The sequence below is a fragment of the Triticum aestivum genome, chromosome 7B (assembly GCF_018294505.1).
Source record: "Triticum aestivum cultivar Chinese Spring chromosome 7B, IWGSC CS RefSeq v2.1, whole genome shotgun sequence".
NCBI lineage: Eukaryota > Viridiplantae > Streptophyta > Magnoliopsida > Poales > Poaceae > Triticum > Triticum aestivum.
The window spans coordinates 147,517,404-147,535,727 of NC_057813.1; the positions used below are offsets into that span (position 1 = coordinate 147,517,404).

At 44.9% G+C, this 18,324-nt stretch overlaps 1 protein-coding gene across 1 annotated transcript; it reads left to right on the forward strand.

Moving 5' to 3' along the window:
- The first annotated feature begins 8,889 nt into the window (after window positions 1-8,889).
- Window positions 8,890-10,706, forward strand: LOC123158939 (UDP-glycosyltransferase CGT). The gene has a single exon (XM_044576759.1). The coding sequence runs from the start codon at window positions 9,019-9,021 to the stop codon at window positions 10,435-10,437; it is 1,419 nt and encodes a 472-aa protein (XP_044432694.1). The 5' UTR covers window positions 8,890-9,018; the 3' UTR covers window positions 10,438-10,706.
- The last annotated feature ends 7,618 nt before the right edge of the window (window positions 10,707-18,324 follow it).

Below are 18,324 nucleotides of genomic sequence, written 5' to 3' on the forward strand. Positions count from 1 at the left end.
GTTTTTTTCATGTCTATATTTTACCAAACCTACAGGGCCACACGTTTAAGGGATTATGATCTTTTGATTTCTATAGGTGTTAGGAATATGAGAAAGTATTACCAAAAAAGTTTCAGGACTAAAAGAAATTGTTTCAAGAGAAATTAAAAGTGTTTTGGGATTACCTGGAGAGTTTAGGAAAAAAACCGGGTAATACCGGGAAATGATATATAGGCGGATTTTTTTCGAAAACCTGCTATTAATAATAGAGAGCTCAGATAATTTTCTAGGATTCCCTAGGATTTATTTAGAGTCAATGGGCTAAAGAATAAAATATCAACTAGGCCTAATACGGGAGAGTTAATGGGCCCATGAGATCAATAGGAGTGGGGCTCCCCCTAGCTTGTTGTACAAGCTTGGGGAGAATTGGGGTTGGAGGATGACTCCTCCTCCCCTTAGGCCAGCGCAAAAGGGGAGCCCTCTATCTCCACCAATATATACTCAAGGCCCACCATCTAGACACACAAGTCCTTTATATTTGGCGTATCCCTCTAGTCCTCTCTTGTTCTAGTTCTAGACTAGACTTGTTCTAGACTAGGCCTAGTTATAGTTTTCTCTAGTCCACATAATAGAGAAGCCCCATGAGGTACTCCTCGCCCTCCTCTAGTTCTCCGGCGACATCAAGCTCTAATGTTGAAGTGTTGTCGGATCATGAAGCATGTACACGTGCAATCCGTAGAGAGGTCGTGCTTTCGATCTTTGGTTCAAGGGGTCATTCCTAAAGGGTTTGAAAGACTTCATCGGCGATCTACAGCAACTCTTCTTCCGCTACAACTCCTAGTTGGTAACGATTCAATCTAAACCTATGTATGCATCTTCATGTCGATCCAGGATCTTGTTCGTAGGATGAAATTTTTTGTTGCCTACTACATTTCCTAGCAGATCAAAGGTATGTGATTCTATCTAAGTGACCGGCCTAGTGACCGCGTCGGTCATACATCCACACGTCCCCACCCACGTGCGACTGTCCTTTTCTCACCCACCCACGTGTCCCCATCCACCCATGCCATTTACTTATTCCACCCCTCAGCCGCATATTCGCTCACATCGTCTTCCTTCCTAGCACGTTCTCTCTCCATGCACACCCAACTCCAGCCGGAAGTGCCCTGCCTTTAGCAGATCCTACTCACCAGAAGCCGCGTTGCACCTCCGCAGGATCCACTTCAAAACCCCAACCGATCCATCTCCTCCTGCCCCGAGAGAATCTCATCCATAGAGCCACGAGCACGATGACTTGGTGCTTGGTCCGCGAGTACGTGGAGCTGCGACCCAGGGCGCACCATGCTCCAACCAGCGATGGCGAGGCGGGTAAGCAACGTCGGTACTACCCAATCAGTTGTTTTATCGAATTTTTCGGTTTCTTATTTTTCTTAATTGCTTTTAATTTCTAGTTTGTCTTTAGGTTTCTTCTTTCTTTGTATTTTTTGTTTCCTTTTTACTTTTTCATATTTCTTTTTCTTTTTAAAAAAATTTCCACATTTTAAAAAATGTTTAGAATTTTTTTCAAAATATTTGTGCTTTTAAAAAAGCAGAAAATTTCAAAAATATGTTCTTGTTTTCAATTATTATTTTTTCATAGATCCAAATAATGTTTGCTTTTTTTGAAAATTTGTTTGGGAATTTCAAAAGTCCTTGAGTTTTCAAAAATATATAAATGATTTTTAAAAAAATATTCATAATGTTTCAACAAATGTTCGAGATTTCAAAAAACTCTGATGTTTGTCTGTGTTTCAAAATTTTGGTAGTGAGTTTCAAAAAATGATCCCATTTTAAAAATTTGTTCAGATATTTTTAAAATACTATCCTTTTGGGGGGTTCAAAAAATGTTTTTGTCTAAAAATTGTTTGCAAATTTTAGAAAATTTTCATGTTTTCAAATTTGGTTCAGGAGTTTCAAGGAAATGTTCATGGTTCCAAAATTGTTCGAGTTTCCAAATTTTGTTTGGGAAATTCAAAATATAATCCTATTTTGGAAAAAATGTTCTTGTTTCCAATTTTTTGAGAGTTTCAAAAAATATTCGTGTTTCAAAAAAAACGTGTTCAAATGTTCTATAAAAATGTATTCATAAGTTTGAAAAATGTTCGTGTTTCATAAAACATTCACGCTTTTTCAAATGTTTGGCCTTCAAAGTTTCAAAAATATTTAGATTTGCACTGGGGTTGGTTCTTAAAATATCATTGCTATATAGTCAGGAATGCTCAGTAGCTCAACTGGTAGTAGCACATCTTCTGTAGCGGGAGATCCTCGATTCGATTCTTCAGGAGCGTGACTTTTATTTGGAGCGCTACAGTACCAATTTGCTGCTGGCCGCTAACTTCATGGACCGGCCCAGTTAAACAGCCGGTTGTGCATGCGGCCGACAATCTGCCACAAAGCGAGACGGCAAATCCTAAACGGCGCCCGTTGCGCCCGTTTCTTCTATTTCGACAAACGGGCGCACACCCTGTCTCCGCGATGGGCCGGCCCCTCTTCATTTTTTTTCGTTTTCCGAAGTTGCTGCAAAAAACGAAGCGACGAGGAATCGAACCGGCGCCACCGGGGTCTTTACAGAATGCGCTAACCAACACAGCAAGCCACCTTCTATGATTATCTAATTCCTCCATCTTCTTTACTTCTAACGAGTTTTTCTTTTTTCTTTTTTTCTGCTATTTTTTCTTTTTGCCTTTTCTTTTTCTTTTTCCTTTTTCCTTTTTCTGCCTTTTTCAGACGAACTTTTTTTCAATTTTATGAACTTTCTTTCAAATTCGATGAAGTTTTCTTCAAAATCGATGAACTTTTTTCATATTCGGTGAACTTTTCACAAAATCGATGAACTTTTCTCACCAAATTCCATGAACTTTTTTCAAAATCGATGAGCTTTTTTTCAAATTCAATAAACTTTTTTTGAAAATCAGTGCACTCTTTTAAATTCGATGAACTGTTTTCGAATTGGATGAACTATTTTCAATATCCAAAATATGTTCAGATTTTTCGAAATTCGTTTGCCTTTTAAGAAAATGTTTTTTGAAATTCCAAATTTTGTTCATGTTTTCGAATTTTGTTCATGTTTCAAAAATAGTTTCAAAATTCAAATTTTTGTTCACCGTATTGAGGAAAAATGTTCACCATACATTGAAAAAATGTTCAGTGTGTATAAAAAAATGTTTTATCGTGTATAGAAATTTTGTTCAGCATGCATTCAAAACGAGTTCATCGTATTTAAAAAAAAGTTCTATGTGTATTTGAATATTGTTCACCATACATTGAAAAAATGTTCAGTGTGTATAAAAAATGTTCATCATTTAGAGAAAGAGAAATTTTGTTCAGCAGGCATTCAAAAAAAGTTCAGCATATTTTAAAAAAATGTTCAGTGTTTCTTTGAATAATGTTCACCCTATACTAAGAAAATGTTCAATGTGTATTCTAAATTCCCTATCTAAAAATTGTTCACAGTACAAAAAAAGTATTCAATTTTCGAAACTTGTTCACTTTTTGGTTTTTGAAAAACATAGTTCACATTTAAAAGAAAAGGAATATTCGAAATTTGTGTACGATATTCGAAACATTTGTTCGCATATTTAAGATTTTTAATTTTTCCAAGAATTAATGGAAAATGTTGAAAAACCCTAGATCTACCATTTGGGTTGGTACTTAAAAACAAACGCCGTTTTTAGGATGTACACAATTAGTATCCCAGCTGGCCAGCTTCGTTAGCATGCAGCGCTATGTCTGGAGTTCGAGTCCCATTGCGATTGTTTTTTCAAATTCGTTGAACTTTTTTTAGATTTGATGAACTTTTCTTAAAAAAAGAAGGATGAACGTTTTTTCAATTTTGTTGAACTTTTTTTAGATTCGATGAACTTTTCTTAAAAAAGAAGGATGAACGTTTTTTCAAATTCGTTGAACTTTTTTTAGATGCGATGAAATATTTTTAAAAAAGAAGGATGAATTTTTTTCAAATAGATGAACTTTTTTTAATTTACTGAACTTTTCTTAAACATCAATGAACTGTTTTTTTAATTCGTAAAAGTTTTTCAAAATTTGATGAAGTGTTTTTAAAATAATTAGGAAATCTAATAAATAGCGCTAATTTATTGATTCTTATACATTTCGCGTTCGTTGTAGTCACTAGCTGTTACTTGTTGTAGTGGTTAGCGGAATGGTTCCTCCCTTGTAGTTTCAAGGCGTGAGTTCGAGTGACTGTACCTGCAGTTTTTTCCGCGAGACATTTTTCCTTCCTCAGCGCGTGGTGGGCCGGCCCATGAGGTGCGGCGTGTAAGCGCCAGCTTCCTGAACCGGCGCTTAAGGCGCCGGTTAGGAGCTCCCGAGCGAGACATATAGGAGTTCCCGCTCGTGTGCGTCAAAAACGAGCAGCTTCCGCTGAAGAATTCGCGCAAAACGGGCCGGCCCATTCTAAAGACAGATGCCACGAAAAAAATGCAGCGTTCGAGAGTCGAACCTGCGACACATCCATACGTTGAAAAAATAGCGACTGACCACATGTTGGACTACAGCGCTCAAGAATAGGTCTTATGTGCAGCGGTAGATTCATCTTTTAATCATTCCTTCAAGAAATGAATAATGTTTTCTCAAACAAAATTTTAAAACGTGATGTTTGCAAAAAAAAACGTGAACAATTATTGACCACGGGCAAAATTTTAAAATCCAATTTTTATAAGTTTCAAGAATTTTTTGTGAAAATAGGCCAAACAATTTTTAACTACAGAGTGTAATTTTTTTGATATATGATGCACACATTTAAATATACATTGAACATTTTTGTAATATATGTTGAACAATTTTAACTACAAATTGAACAATTTTGTTATATACATTGAACAAATATTAAATACATATTGAACATTTTGTGATATACGCTGAACATTTTTTTAAAGTGAACAAAATTTTAAATCCATGATTTTTTTTGAAATCATGAAAAAAAATGGAATTCAAACAATTTTCTCAAAAACAAAGTACTAACTACAAAAATTGGGAGTATAAAAGTAAAACGTAAAAGGATAAAATAAAAGAAAAGAAACAGAAACAGAAAAAGGAAACAAAAGGTAAACAAATAGAAACAGGAAAAAAAATACAAAAGAACCCGGTTCAGGGAACCTACTACTCCCTCCATTTCTAAATATTTGTCTTTATAAAAATTTCAACAAGTGACTACATACAGAGCAAAATGAGTGAATCTATACTCTAAAATATGTCTATAAACATTCGTATGTGATAGTCTATTTGAAATCTCTAAAAAGACAAATATTTAGGAACGGAGGGACTAGAAGGTTCCCAAAACCAGGTCTCGCTTGAAGTGGGCCGGCCCGTGCGCCTAGTTCGCTCCCTTCGCTTTAGTGAAGCAGCGACGAACGGACGCACACGGGTGTTTTATAGGTTCTGCCCAGTTTGATGCAAGGAGCATTGAGTAGGGAATGCGCAAAGGGAGGGCTCAAGAGAGGAGTTACTCGTGGACTTCATGCGGGAAGTAGGCCTTGATAACTAGGGGTAAACAAATTTTCGACGGGAATAGCGACCCTTTAGGACGTGCGGCCCAGTTAGTGAGAAGTGTTGCGTTAGATCAAAGGTCCGACGGCAAGACGATGCAGATTCTCGATTGGATGGCCAAAACGCTAAGGCCTCTTTGGTTTTTTGCTTGTAGATTTTTATATGAAAATTTTCTTTAGAGCCTTTTGGCTACTAAGAGTGAATTCTCATTTTGATGTAGGATTGATTCTTATCCTTTACATTTCTAAGAAAAAATTTAGCATGAACTGTTGAAAAAAAATCTTAACTATGAATTAAGGTCCCTAATATCTGGCTACCGTCAGCTCATAGCCAGCCTCGCGCGATCGTTTTGTTCTCTACTAGGGAGACGGGAAACCACAGAATGGAAGGTCCTCTCCTTGTACATTCGTTGTAGTGGGTCCCAGCGTGACCTCATCTGGCCCAAAAAATGCATTAACGGGCCGCAAAAAACAAATTATATCTCGAGCCTGGATATTTCTACATGAAAAATACATAATTAAAAATTGCCACCTCTCTAGGTAGAAAATGCCATGAACAAACTAAATCATATAAATTTATCAAATGCCATGCTCTGAATATGTGAAAATTGTCATGCTACTCTATAAAATGCCATCCACTAGATAAAAAAAGTATGTCTACATAAGCCCCAATGACAATTGCCACACCATTAACAATAAAAATGCCATCCTCTCAATGATGAAACGATATCCTCTCAATAATAAAAATGGCATCCTATTACTAATAAAAAATTACATGTCCTTAGCAATAAAAATTGTCATGCCATTAAAAATAAAAATGCCATCACCTCAACATTAAAAATGACATCCTCTCAAATAATAAAGATGCCACCTATTATTAACAAAAATGCCATGCACTTAGAAAAAAATTGGCATGCCATTTATAAAAACAAACATGCCATGCGCTTAACAACAAAACAGCCATGCCACTGAAAAAGAATGTCATCCGCAATAATAAATTTCATCCCTAATATTAATAAACTGCCATGTTGTACAAAAACAAGCTTGACTTGTGAACATAGTTTCAAAAAAATATAAAAACTGCCATGTACAAAAACAAATTTGACTTGTGAACATAGTTTCAATAAATATAAAAACTGCCATGTTGATTTTTTTAGAAGAAATGCCATGTATCCTAAGCAAAAAAGAACACAATTTGCCATTTTTCAAAAAAACAGGAGGAAAAAAATGAGGGACCAGAATTCTAACGTTCACCAGCTTTTCTATTTGCCAAAATTCGTGCAACAAATCTGACGGGAGATAGCGTGTAGGATTTTTCCTATTTTTATGTTATTCCTATCCTATGAACCGAGGCCTAAGTGCGTTAGAGGGCAGAAAGTGTGCCCAGTTGTGCCGGCTTATAAAAGATGGGGCAGTGATAGGCGCCGGCGCGCCGGCCGAACGGTTGGGCCGGTCGTATGCCAGCCGCCCGATTCGCACGTTCCTGGCTGCTCGATTCCGCTAGCTGCCCCCCCCCCCCCGCCCGCGCGTCGTTTTCGTTCTCCCAACACCACGAGCCCGCGAGATCCCCTCCAGAAAAAAAATCCCCTGCTCTGGGAGTAGTCTCCCGCACCGCGGGCCACCCGTCGCCCTCCGTCGCATCAGGTTGCGCCTTCGCCGCAGCTGGATGATGAAGCCACACAACTCCATCGCCGCCGGCCATCGACACATGCAACATTTGCCGATGTGGCTCTTAGCACCGGCTGTCGCCGCTTCCAGCATCTGCTAGTCGAGATTCCGGCTGCAGCTGCAACACCTCCTACCCTGGTCGTGGTCACTGCCGGGGAGCTTGTGTGTTCACGGGGTCCAGAATTTCTGTCAGTTCGTGGTTCCAACCAAAATGCGTGGATGTAGCAAAAATCATCACCAGTGGTAGCAAGACCCAAACGCGGTTGCAGCAAAACGCCGTTACCGCCTGTCGCGGCTTGCAGCTAATCCATGAACGGATGTAGCTAAAAAACTCGCCCTGTGGTATCGTTTCTGGTTGCCGGTTGTAACAAAATTGAGGATCCCCATCCATGTCTGTCGAAGCAAAAAAAAATCGCCGATGGTAGCTTTTGCGGTTGCCGGTTGTAACAAATTCAAGACCTCGTTGGCCGCGACGGCCGTTGCCAGCAACTGCTGTGGATGCAACACCATTATTTTTGCAAGGCCGCCGTGCTCCTGGTATAGCTTTGTTTTCGATTTAGCCGGTTGCAGCTTTGTCGGCTCCAGCTTTCTATTTGTCGGTTGTAGCAATTTCATCTCCCAATCCCATGTTTTGATTGCTGGTTCCAGCATTTTCTTTGCCGGTAGTAGCTTTTGCAATACCTAGTTCCAGCTTTTGATTTCGATGGTTGTAGCAGCGTCTTCCGTCGAATGCGACCAATAACGGGAGGTGGACGAAGCAGCTTGCGGTCGCATCCAATGGTGGGAGGTGGACGAAGCAGCTTGGGAGATAGCGGTCATGGCCAACGAGATGGCAACGGCGTTGGAGTAGCTCACGGCGGCGCCATGGGAGCCTGCTCGGAAGAGTTTGCCGAAGAAAACGATTGGAGAAGGAGCCACGCGAGTGGATTAGGCAGCACTGCGTGATGAACAAGACCGGCCGAAGTTTGGGCCGGCGCACCGGTCACAAGCGATTCTCTAAAAGATGTTGGTTATTTCCAACAAGGATTACCAGCTATGTCCAGTGTATTTTTTGTTTGCTGGGGTTTTGTTTTGCGTGGGGAGTGTCAGCGGGTGCTGTGTCGTGCAGTCCTGTATAAGCTGCTTCCCTGCTGACGTGGCCGAATAATGAAAATACAGGTGCTGTTTCCTGCGGATGCAGTGGTGCTTCAGTCCTATCGTGCAATTGGTCATCTGTTGTGTTTGTTGGGAAACTTGGGCCTTAGATGGAACAAGTCATTGGCCCATTATAGACCAAGTCCCTCCACTTAACGTTAAAGTAGGCACTTATTCCTCCATCCCTAGATATATGAGGAGGAGAGCACCCTGTGGATGTACAGTTGATGTTGATTAATAAAGAAAGACTCCCCTCTACTTTTGTGTGTCAACTTACTTTCTGTACCTGTGTATGATCGACTACGACGTTCGCTCCCGCTCCGCAACCCTGAACCGGACTCGCCGGCATGAGTTGCGGAACAGTGTTCTTGTGGTCGTGGAGATCTTCTTCGTTTCCGCAATGAAGTTCACACTTCACACACACGACGTGCAGGTATATCTGTCCGGACGTTGCAACTACTGCGCCGCTGGCTGGCAATTCGCTTGTGGACTACTGTACTACTGAACTGGTTGTTGAGTCGTGCGGCGCAGAGCACTGCTACATCTCCCAAAACAACGAGGCCCTCTAGTATTAAGCCACCTGGACTTGGCAGAGCTTTATCCCTCCTGCCCTGCACGAGCCAGCCAAAAAGAGCAGAGCATCCACGCTCCTCGCACTTCCAGCAACGAGAAAACCTCCACGGTCTCGACGGCAATGCCGACCTCCGGCGACGGCTCGGGCGCCCTGCCCCATGTCGTGCTCCTCCCGAGCGCCGGGATGGGCCACCTCGTCCCGTTCAGCCGCCTCGCTGTGTCCTTCTCCTCCTCCGACCACGGCTGCGGCGTCTCGGTCGTCACCGTGCTCCCCACCGTGTCGTCCGCCGAGTCCGCGCACCTCGATGCCCTGTTCGGCGCGTGCCCGGCCGTGCGCCGCCTCGACTTCCACCTCGCGCGGTTCGACGCGTCCGAGTTCCCCGGCGCCGACCCCTTCTTCCTCCGCTTCGAGGCCATGCGCCGCTCCGCGCCTCTCCTCGGCCCGCTCCTCGCCGGTGCCGGCGCGTCGGCGCTCGTGACGGACATCGCGCTGGCCTCCGTCGTCATACCCGTCGCCAGGGAGCTCCGCCTCCCCTGCTACGTCCTGTTCACCGCCTCCGCCGCGATGCTCTCCCTGTGCGTCCACTTCCCCGCCTACCTCGACGCGAATGCCGGCGGCCCCGTCGGCGACGTCGACATCCCCGGCGTGTACCGCGTCCCCAAGGCTTCCATCCCGCAGGCTCTGCACCACCCCGAGCACCTCTTCACCCGGCAGTTCGTCGCCAACGGCCGGGAGCTCGCGAAATCAGACGGCCTCCTGGTCAATTCTTTCGACGAGTTCGAGCCAGAAGCCATATCTGCACTCCGGGATGGCTCCGTCGCTGCCGGGTTCCCACCGGTTTTCTCAGTTGGGCCACTCGCTCCGGTGAGCTTTTCGGCAGGTGAACCGCCGGAAAATCAAGCTGATTACATGCGGTGGCTCGAGGCGCAGCCGACGAGATCGGTGGTGTACGTCAGCTTCGGCAGCCGCAAGGCCATATCCAAGGACCAGCTCAAGGAGCTCGCCGTCGGGCTCGAGGCGAGCGGCCACCGGTTCCTGTGGGTGGTGAAAAGCACCGTCGTGGACAGAGAGGACGAGGCCGAGCTCAGCGAGCTGCTCGGCGAAGGGTTCTTGGAGCGTGTGCACGGGCGGGGCATGGTGACCAAGGGTTGGGTGGAGCAAGAAGAGGTCTTGAAGCAGGAATCCATCGGTCTGTTCATCAGCCACTGCGGCTGGAACTCGGTCACGGAGGCGGCGGCGAACGGATTGCCGGTTCTGGCGTGGCCGAGGTTCGGGGACCAGCGGGTGAACGCCGGCGTGGTGGCGCGCAGCGGGCTCGGCGTCTGGGAGGAGCGGTGGAGCTGGGAGGGGGAGGAGGGAGTGGTGAGCGGGGAGAATATCGCGGAGAAGGTGAAGGCTGTAATGGCGGACGAGACAGTGAGGAATAAGGCGGTAAGCGTCCAGGATGCGGCGGCGAAGGCAGTCGCCGACGGCGGCACGAGCTACCGGAGCTTGGCCCAATTCGTGCAACGTTGCCGGGATCTGAGCGTCAGCAAGTAATACGACATGGCTACATTTCGAAGAAGCATGAACACGGAATAATTGCTGTATACCTCGACTGTTGTTAAACAAAGGATCTCCCATTTATTGGAAGCTGAACAAATGTAAGGAGAGAATGTCAGAATGAACACGCTGTCACAAAAACCAACGACAAATATACGTTCCTCTGTAAAGAAGTACTCCCTCCGTCCGGAAATACTTGTCGGAGGAATGGATGTATCTAGATGTATTTTAGCTTTAGATATATTTATTTTTATGTATTTCTCCGACGAGTATTTCCGGACGGAGGGAGTACTAGTGATTTACACGCTCTTATATTTTTTTCAACGGTGGGAGTACGTGATAAAGCTACAAGTTACGTTAGGGCATCTCTAACGCCGGCCGAAAAAAGACATGGTATTTGTTGCATCCGTGGACATTGATATGTAGCCGGTCATCGAAAGCTTGCCCTAAACTTTCGTCCGCAATACAAGCAAAATTTAAACCAGATGGACAGATATTATGCAAACATGATGTAATCCATGCAAATGACAAATAATTGATATAATTTACATAAACCGAATGATATTTTGTATATTCAACTAAAACTTAGAAAAACTCTAAAGTAATTTATAGCGGACGATGACCGGTGACCTCGTATGCCTGGTCGGGCTATCTAGTGGCCCTTCCGTATGCCTGGTCATGTCACCATTGAAGCGGCACCGCCGCCTCATCCGACCGCATCGCTCTGAATGGCATCAACGTTGTAGAGTCACGTCCACTCTGAAGCAACTTGAGCGGCATGAATGTGCGTCAACCGTTTCGCACGGAGAGTGTTTTGGGTGGGTCCGGCCGGCTAGGCGCGTACGTGGTGGATGTCCAAACTCTGGCGAACCTCCCCTTGGTCTTCGTCCGATTTGCGAGAATTGAGACAAGCGGACACGTCTGCGCATAGATGTAGCATCACATTGGATGGCTTACATCCTTCGGACACCTCGATTCGAACGTTTGTGTGTGTTTTGAGGGTCTGCGTTTGAAATGAACTCAGAGCATCTGGGCTCCTCAATCACACCCATATATGTCTCAGCGGCCTGTCAAGGACCGGGCATAAAATCATGACCCAGCCGACCCCCTCACACCGGCCCTATTCATCCGGCTCACCGACGCCCCTCATACCGGTGCGCCGATCAAGAGGGTACCGACAGCTATGTTCTTTTTGGTTTGAATACGACTTATGTTTGAACAGGAAGCCCCCAAATGACCTTGAGAGTTTTTTCACGACTCTGACTCGAATACGATCAAAGTCGGACCCAAAAGGGGTTAAGCTATGATTCGAATACGATCAAGAAGCCCCCTAGTGAGTTTGGCATTGTGCCGATCAAGAGGGTACCGACAACTATGTTCTCTTTGGTTCGAATACGACCTATGTTTGAACAGGAAGCCTCCTAGTGATCATGAGGTTTAACGGCTAGATTCGAATACGATCATGAGCTGGACCAAGAGGGTTAAGCTAGATTCGAATACGATCAGCCCCCAATTGGTCGTTTTGAAATGATGATGATGAAGATATATAATCATTGAGGATGAAAAGGACAGAGGTCCTGCTTTTATTACTTATCATAATATATATATCGTTAAAATATGTACATCATGAGAGCCGGTGGCTCAAGTGTAGTAAGGCCGAAGATGAGCGATATTCCATGGCCGGCGGGTCTCCTTCTCCGACTTACGTGAGTCTTTGTGCTCTCGAACATCGATAAGGTAGTTTGACCCGTTGTTCAAGTTCTTGCTGACCACAAAGGGCCCTTCCCAAGGTGGGGATAACTTGTGTGCATCAGTTTGATCCTGGATGAGCTGGAGCACCAAATCACCTTCTTGAAAGGTTCTGGACTTAACCCGGCGGTTGTGATAACGGCGCAGGTCCTGTTGGTAAATCGCCGAGCGGGCTGCTGCCAAGTCACGCTTTTCATCTAACAAGTCAAGGGCATCCTGACGTGCCTATTCATTATCAGCTTCAACGTAAGCCGCCACATGGGGCGAACCATGACGGATGTCACTAGGTAGAACCGCCTCTGCTCCGTAAACCATGAAGAAAGGCGTGTAACCCGTAGACCTGTTGGGGGTAGTATTGATGCTCCATATCACAGAAGGTAACTCATCCACCCAACAACCCGGTGTCTGTTGCAAAGGAACCATAAGCCGGGGTTTGATGCCTTTCAAGATTTCCTGATTGGCTCTTTCAGCTTGACCATTGGATTGAGGGTGAGCTACTGATAAAACATCAAGCCGGATATGCTCATGTTGACAGAATTCCTCCATGGCGCCTTTGGACAGATTAGTACCATTGTCAGTGATAATGCTGTGTGGAAAGCCAAAACGAAATATCACCTTTTTCATGAATTGAACCGCCGTGGCTGCATCACACTTACTAACTGGCTCTGCCTCAACCCACTTTGTGAATGTGTCCACCGCCACCAAGAGGTGCGTTTTTTTATCTTTGGACCTTTTGAAAGGCCCAACCATGTCGAGTCCCCATACTGCAAACGGCCAAGTAATTGGAATCATCCTCAACTCTTGAGCTGGCACGTGAGCACGTCTTGAGAACTTCTGACAACCGTCACATTTACTGACCAGATCCTTCGCATCAGCATGAGCCGTCAACCAATAAAATCCATGACAAAAAGCCTTGGCCACAAGGGACTTTGAACCGGCGTGATGGCCACAATCTCCTTCATGAATCTCACAAAGAATTTCTTGACCTTCCTCAGGAGAGACACAACGCTGAAATGCCCCAGTGACACTGCGATGATGCAACTCGCCATTGATAATTGTCATTGACTTAGACCGTTGGGTTATCTGCCTGGCCAAGGTTTCATCCTCAGGCAACTGGCCTCGGGTCATATAAGCCAAATATGGCACTGTCTAATCTAGGATGACGTGAAGAGCCGCCACCAATTGCGCTTCCGGTCAGGAACAACCAAGTCTTCCTCTGTAGGCAACTTGACAGAAGGGTTATGCAGAATATCCAAGAAGGTATTAGGTGGCACCGGCTTACGCTGAGACCCCAGCTGGCTTAAAGCATCAGCCGCCTCATTCTTTCTGCGATCAATGTGCTCCACTTGGTAACCCTTGAAGTGTCCAGCAATGGCATCAACCTCACGGTGATAAGCCGCCATGAGAGGATCCTTGGAATCCCACTTGCCTGATACTTGTTGAACCACCAAATCTGAGTCACCAAAGCACCTTACCCGGCTTAAGCTCATCTCCTTAGCCATCCGAAGACCATGGAGCAAGGCCTCATACTCAGCTGCATTATTAATACAGGGAAACATCAATCGTAGCACATAACAAAATTTGTCACCTCGAGGGGAAGCTAAAACAACTCCAGCCCCCGAGCCTTCCAATTGCCTGGACCAATCAAAGTGAATAGTCCAATATGTGTTGTACGGCTTCTCTTCAGGCATCTGTAGCTCTGTCCAATCGTTGATGAAGTCCACCAGTGCTTGAGACTTGATAGCAGTGCGTGACACATATTTTAAGCCATGAGGCCCAAGTTCAATAGCCCACTTTGCGACTCATCCTGTGGCTTCTCTGTTTTGAATGATATCTTCCAAAGGAGCAGAACTGACCACAATGATGGGATGACCCAAGAAATATTGCTTAAGCTTCCGGCTAGCCATGAACACCCCATAAACGAGCTTCTGCCAATGTGGGTACCTTTGTTTGGACTCAATAAGCACCTCAATGATGTAGTAAACCGGCCGCTGAATCGGATGTTCCTTGCCAGCCTCCTTGCGCTCCACCATAATGGCCACACTGACAACATGTGTGTTAGCAGTCACATATAACAGTAATGGCTCCTTATCAATGGGAGCAACAAGGACTGGCGGCTCAGCTAGCTGTCTCTTCAAATCTTCAAAGGCAGCGTTAGCAGCATCACTCCAGACAAAGTCGTCTGTCTTCTTCATCATCTGATACAGCGGTATGGCCTTCTCACCTAACCGGCTTATGAACCGGCTTAAAGCGGCAATATGACCCGTCAAACGCTGAACATCATTGATACACACCGGCTTAGCCTAAGAGATGATTGCCTTGATCTTCTCCGGGTTAGCCTCAATGCCTCTGTTAGAAACCAGAAAACCCAAAAGCTTGCCTGCTGGCACACCAAAAACGCACTTGGACGGGTTAAGCATCGTCTTGTAGACCCGGAGATTATCAAAGGTTTCCTTCAGATCATCTATCAAGGTCTCCTTCTGTCTGGACTTTACCATAATGTCGTCCACATAAGCATGAACATTGCGCCCAATCTGATTGTGAAGACAGTTCTGCACACATCGCTGAAAAGTCGCCTGGGCACTCTTAAGCCCAAAAGGCATGGACACATAGCAGAAGGCTCCAGACGAAGTAATAAACGTCGTCTTCTCCTGGTCCTTAACTGCCATCTTGATCTGATGATAACCAGAATAAGCATCCAAAAAGCTCAAATGCTCACAACCCGCCGTAGCATCAATGATTTGATCAATACGAGGGAGAGCGAAGGGATCAGCTGGACAAGCCTTGTTTAAGTCCGTGTAATCCACACACATACGCCAGGTGCCGTCCTTCTTAAGCACAAGCACCGGTTTAGCCAACCACTCTGGATGAAAAACTTCAACAATGAACACGGCCGCCAAGAGCCGGGCCACTTCCTCACCAATGGCCTTACGACTCTCCTCATTGAATCGCCGAAGAAACTGCTTGACCGGCTTAAATTTTGTATCAATATTGAGAGTGTGCTCAACGAGTTCTCTCGGTACACCTGGCATGTCAGAAGGTTTCCATGCAAAGATGTCCCGGTTCTCACAAATGAACTCAATGAGCGCGCCTTCCTATTTGGGATCCAAATTACAAAACAGTATAACTCGGCTAGCTAGGAGCCTCCATGGCGGTTTGAGTCTGTCAGCCGTTGGATCTGCCTAATATATGCTCCAGATCTGCCAATCATTCGCGTCGCCTTCGGTTCGCATTGTAAAATAGTAAGACGCAGCTAGCTAGGAGCCTCCATAGTGATTTGATGCTCTAAGCCGTCGGATCATGTGTACGAATGCACTGGATTTGTTCATCAGGTCGTTACACACGTACTAAGCGCTGTTTCACGGGCCGCTACTCCGCTGAATTAGCTGCAGTTTTCATCAGTAATCGGGCTATAAGATAGAAGGCCTAGGTTCAACCCAATGTGCAAAGCAGGCAGGTCGTGCAGGTCTCTTCGTCTCTTCCCGAGCGGCGGCGCAATCCCTATCCCCGAGCTCCTTTGTTGGTCGTCGTCCTTCGTCTCGGCGGCGAGCTTCTGAAGCACGTCTGCTTAGGCGTCGGCACTTTCCACTGCCCCTCTACCATCCCTCTATAGGCCCCCATGGCGGGTTCCTTCTTTACTTCTTTTTTATGTCGTTCCTGCAGCGTTCTTCATGGCAGTTAGTCGCCAGCGCCATTGGCGTCCATCTCCGATTGCCTTTCTCCCATGTCTGCCACCATGCCATTGCAGCTATAACGCGCATCCCTCCATGTTTTGTACCTGAGATGCCTCTTCGTTCGACCCTCCCTTGATGGCGAATGAGCTTCAACAGAGCCGATCATGACCCAGAGAGAGAAATAGTAGTTAGTCGCCAGTGCCTGATCCTTCTTTTATGCCGCAGGATCAGCGTCACCTCTTCTTTCGTGCCTACAGGCTATAGAGATTAGGTTCTGAACTACAACATCTGATTTTATGTTTAGTTGATTGATAATTCCAGCTGGCTTGACAATCTCCAGGGGGGTGAAGTTGTTGATTTGTTGTGCTGATGCGTGATGAGCATCTCCGGAGGATGTAGTTGGAACAGTTAGTGTGCAGTTTCGTATGGCAGATTCCTTGACTTTGTTCCTCAATCCTCGAGGGCAAGATTTCAGTAATTTGTCATCTTATAATGGATAAGATGAGAAGTTTAATTAACTTGGAACATTGGAATTCATGTATTGTGCATAGTTGTTTACATGAATTAATTAACTTTATTGGTTATATAGGAATTTACTATCAGATTATGTGGGCTTATTTTCTTTGTGAAATTGTTCCTTGATACTTTAGCAATCGCCATGGGATAAGTTTTATAAGTTCAGTTTGGTGCTACTATTTGTTGGCTATGCGATCGAATGCTCATGTACTTTAAAGATTCACCATGTGTGTGCCTTTTTATTCTGGTGCATTGCATGTTTTAGTACACTGAAATTCTTGATGTGTTTTACAGTTAGGCCATTAATTAGGTGGCGCAAGCCATTTTATGAGGTCATTGTTGACAGCGATATTATGTTCAACTTTGAGAGTCAAGTCTTCTTTTCTCCATATTCAACTTTTGCTTGTGACGTATTCATCTCTTGTTGGGCAAGCTTATGTGTTGATGTTACATTTTGCAGGATTTTGATAGTTGTGCTTTTGTGAGGTTCCTTGATGCCCTTTCAAGCTGTTAGTTTTCATAGAACACCGGAAATCATATCCTTTTTTTCTGTTAGGCCTACTATGATGCTTTACATTCTATTATTTATCTGCTTCCGAAATATTTCTCACATTAATTCAGTAAATTGTCTCGAAGGTACTTAGAAAATAACCATTTTCATATTTGAGGTGTTGTAGTTTGGAAACTCATACTTATTAGATATATTGGTACAATCTAATTATAAAAGACATTTATACTATTTTTTGTTAAAATGAACGAGTGCGGCAACGCGCGCCTTCATGTTCTAGTTAGCACTGATACTGAACTACTTAGATGAGTCGCCTGGCACAAAATCAACAAGCTTGGTGTCATCGGACGACTTAAACTTCATCACCGACTCATGTTCTGTGGTTGGCTTCTTCAAAGCCGTCATGTCCGCCGGGTCAACATTATCCTTGTAAAACTTTAACTCCTCTGTTGCACAAACAGATTCAGTGTAAGCAGCATCGCCTTCCCCACATTCCAAGTCTATCTTACGACTCCCATGCACTATGATGGTGACCTTATGACCCGGCATCTTGAGTTGCAGATAAACATAACACGACCATGCTATGAACTTGACATAAGCCGACCGTCCAAACAGGGCGTGATACGGGCTCTTGATTTTAACCACCTCAAAAGTTAACTTCTCAGCCCTAGAATCATGCTCATCTCCAAAGGTCACTTCCAGTTCAATCTTACTCACTGGGTACGCCGACTTACCAGGCACCACTCCATGGAAAACAGTGTTGGGCGTCTTAAGATTTTTATCAGTCAACCCCATGCGATGGAAAGTCTCATAATAGAGGATGTTGATGTTGCTGCCTCCATCCATGAGCACCTTAGTGAATTTATATCCACCAACCTGAGGTGCCACCACCAAGGCCAAGTGACCCGGATTGTCAACCCGGGGAGGGCGATCTTCCCTACTCCATAGGATAGGCTGCTCAAACCATCTCAAATAACGAGGAACTACCGGCTCAACAGCGTTCACATCTCTCTTATGAAGCTTCTTGTCCCGTTTGCACAAACTGGTGGTAAACACATGATACTGTCCACTATTCAGCTGCTTTGGATTACTCTGATATCCAGATTGCTGCTGCTGCTGAACTCCCTGGCCAGATTGCTGATTATAAACTCCTTGATTACCTTGAGAGCCTTGAAAATTTGAATTTGAACCGCTGACACCTGAGCTGCCGCCCAGCCCATGATTGCTGTCAAACATATTAGAGTTATTGAAGGCCTTCATGATCGTACAGTCCTTCCACAAGTGAGTGGTCGGTTTCTGCTGAGTACCGTGCCTTGGACAGGGCTCATTTAGCAACTGCTCAAGAGTGGGACTTGACCCGCCGGACCGAGGAGGTGGTCTCCCCTTATGTCGTTGGTTGTTGCCCTGCGCGTTGCTGTTAGCCACAAACTCCAAGCT